Source organism: Eschscholzia californica, unplaced genomic scaffold (genome assembly GCF_041429995.1).
Source record: "Eschscholzia californica isolate CP2 unplaced genomic scaffold, dmEscCali1.0.p SCAF_3, whole genome shotgun sequence".
Taxonomy (NCBI): Eukaryota; Viridiplantae; Streptophyta; class Magnoliopsida; order Ranunculales; family Papaveraceae; genus Eschscholzia; species Eschscholzia californica.
Window position 1 is genome coordinate 60,788,991 of NW_028238420.1, and position 2,753 is coordinate 60,791,743.

General features: G+C 33.8%; 1 protein-coding gene across 1 annotated transcript; it reads right to left on the reverse strand.

Moving 5' to 3' along the window:
• Positions 1–893: 893 nt before the first annotated feature.
• LOC147552761 (F-box protein At5g65850-like) lies at positions 894–2,442 on the reverse strand. The gene has a single exon (XM_086672379.1). It carries the CDS (start codon positions 2,340–2,342, stop codon positions 963–965), a length of 1,380 nt encoding a protein of 459 aa, XP_086528505.1. The 5' UTR covers positions 2,343–2,442; the 3' UTR covers positions 894–962.
• Between the last annotated feature and the right edge of the window lie 311 nt (positions 2,443–2,753).

Sequence of the window (2,753 nt, forward strand, 5' to 3'; positions counted from 1 at the left end):
GGAGTAGGTGTAGATGGTGGGGCAGATGAGGTCGAAAATGAAGCATATATATGTATATGTATGATCTACTCTATATGGTATACGCTAGGTCTAGCAAAAAACAAAGTAGAAATTAAAGTAGCTAACCAACGCATGTGCAAGACGATGGTTCATGAGACAAATGGTCTTATATTCGGGTGATGATGTCTATGATGTTTTCTTTGTAAATTATATAGTCGGGAGCAAATTATAGGCAAACATGTATTCTTTGCCATTATTTGAACTAGATATATAACATGTTTATGTTTACTATTCATGAGTTGATGAATTTTGCGAAGAACAACTGAGGTCTATGTTCCATGAATAGAAAGAGATTTTGTTGTTTATGTTTACTATTCATGGGTTGATGATAGATTTTGTTGTTAAACCGTTTATGTTGTGGTTGTTACTGTTTATGTTGTTGTATTTGGGTTGAATTTTTATGATTTTAAAATAGGAAAATATAGTAAAAAACAGGTTAAAGACTTGTCCTTTTCAGGCCGTTACAATAAGAACAGTTCTAAATACTCTTATAGTAACGTACTGCGGTCCTTACAACTAGTAGTTGCCACGGGGATTATTGTAACAGGTTGTAATGGCCCTAGCCGTTACAATAGGTGCATTTGTAACGGCTTTTAGCTATTTATAACGGCTTATGGCCTGTATAAATACTCAATTTTTTTGTAGTGGTTGCTTTTTTTTTTTGTTGAACGATTGTAGTGCTTGCTCGTTCAACAAAAAAAAAAGTTCAACAAAAAAAAGATTGTAGTGCTTGCTCTAGTGCTATTAAATCACATCAACTTTCCTTTTTTCTTTTCAAGGAATCATAAAAATAGAATCAAGTTTATACCACTATACCTCAACTTAAGTATTAATTGCAAGAGAGTATCAACTATCAAATAATAAGAAATCAAAATCCTAGATCACTTTCAACAATCAGAAGACTATTGAGTATTGAGCAAGTTTGGAACAGGCAAAAGACTTCCAACAAATGTTGTAAACTCGGAAATATCCAAAGCTCCAGCCGGCATTCCACTCATTTCAAACTTCTCTATATTACCATTCTGCCGATTATATGAATAAAAAGAGAAGTTATTATCGTTCAAGAGATTTCTTTTCTTATCTCTACGTTGAACAAATTTGGTTACTATGATTATCCGATCAAGTGCCGAACAAAGACGAACAAACCTACCTTCACACCAATAAAAAGGTAAGTTGATAGTCACTTCAGTCCAATTTTGTTGGCTAGTTGTTGTCGTATTCTCTTTCTTTTCATCATTAAATAGCCATAACTTTACAATATAACTACTCACTCTTATTTGAAGAGCTACACGCCCGTCAACTTCTAATAAATTAAACATTGGATTATGGAATCGTGTAGGCCCATCATCTTCAGTTGCACTTTCCTTAGACTGGTCAAATACAAAATCAGGGATTTGAATAGCTCTAAACTTCTCAGTTCCAACATCGAATGCAACCATAAATATAGGACGTTGTTTATTGGTCCAGTATTTCCCACCCTTTTTAAGTTTTTTAGTGCTCCAATATATAGAACCATTTACATGAACACAAGGATAATGCACTCTATAAGGCGGGACTTCCTCAATCATTTTCCATTCACGTTCTTCATCAATACTTCTAGAATGTTTAAGCTTATGAATGTCGTCTTCTCCATGTCGCAGACCAACAAAGGTTAAGACCTCACAAACATCACCGGCAAATAATCTCCGAACACAAACCAATTTGTGTTCATTAGTAGAAGGATCGAATGCGTAATGAAATTTTGATTTGTTGCTCTGGTTTACAATCCAGCGATTAGCCTGAATCCATGGCGATCGTTCTTGGGTAGCAATATTGTAAATTTGAACACCCATAGAGGGTGTAATGAAGCAAATCAAACCATTAACAGGGTTTGTAATGTTTTCGATACGAAACGGGTATGAAGTATTGGTTATAGAGTAAACAGATGCTCCACCACCTTCAACCAAATCAGCTGTCATAAATAAGTCATGGTAACTTCTTAGTCGCTCTTTAGCAATGATAAGGAAACTAGGGTTAAGTGATTTTGATAGGTGTAAATCAATAAAGCGTAGATCTTTTCCAATTATAGAATTCCATCTTTTACAAACTGATTTGAAACGAAAAAGTGATTTAACTGGTAATCTAGTTAGTATCTCATCTATTACTAAATCTTTATCAAGAACAAGAACATTATAACTACTATTATTATTAATAATAATATTAATACCTCTGTTTTTCTTATTCTTCTTTTTCTTCTTGAATTTGTTCTTGTTGTTGATTTTGATGAAACTTTTGAACTTCATGGTGTGAGGACAAGGGTTTTTGAACTTTTGATGAACAAGCTGGTAATAGAGATGAAGAAGCTAAGTAATTGAAAGAAGCTAGGTTTTTTTTTTCAGAAGAAAAGACGGCTGGTATCCCCTTGTTGTTTTATTTATATTGCCCGAGTGGGTTTAGGTTTAGGAAGTTCATCTTTTTTTTCCTTCCATTACCTTTTAAAGACCGTCTTACATTTATCCCAAACCTATTAGGGCTTCAGACTTCTTAGGCAGAGAAGTATGAAGCCTTGTTGATAGTCCGTTTGATACATGTGAAAACTATTTTTTTTTATGGGCAAGAAAACCATCTGCTTCCTTACATTTTTTGTGTTTGGTACAACATTAGAAAATGTGAGATGCTAGAGTTACAAAGGATTTTAACAAAATAAAGTTCCC

What these genes read in the sequence shown, in the direction of transcription:
- LOC147552761 (XM_086672379.1), bottom strand. Translation starts at nt 2,342, where the DNA reads ATGAAGTTCAAAAGTTTCATCAAAATCAACAACAAGAACAAATTCAAG.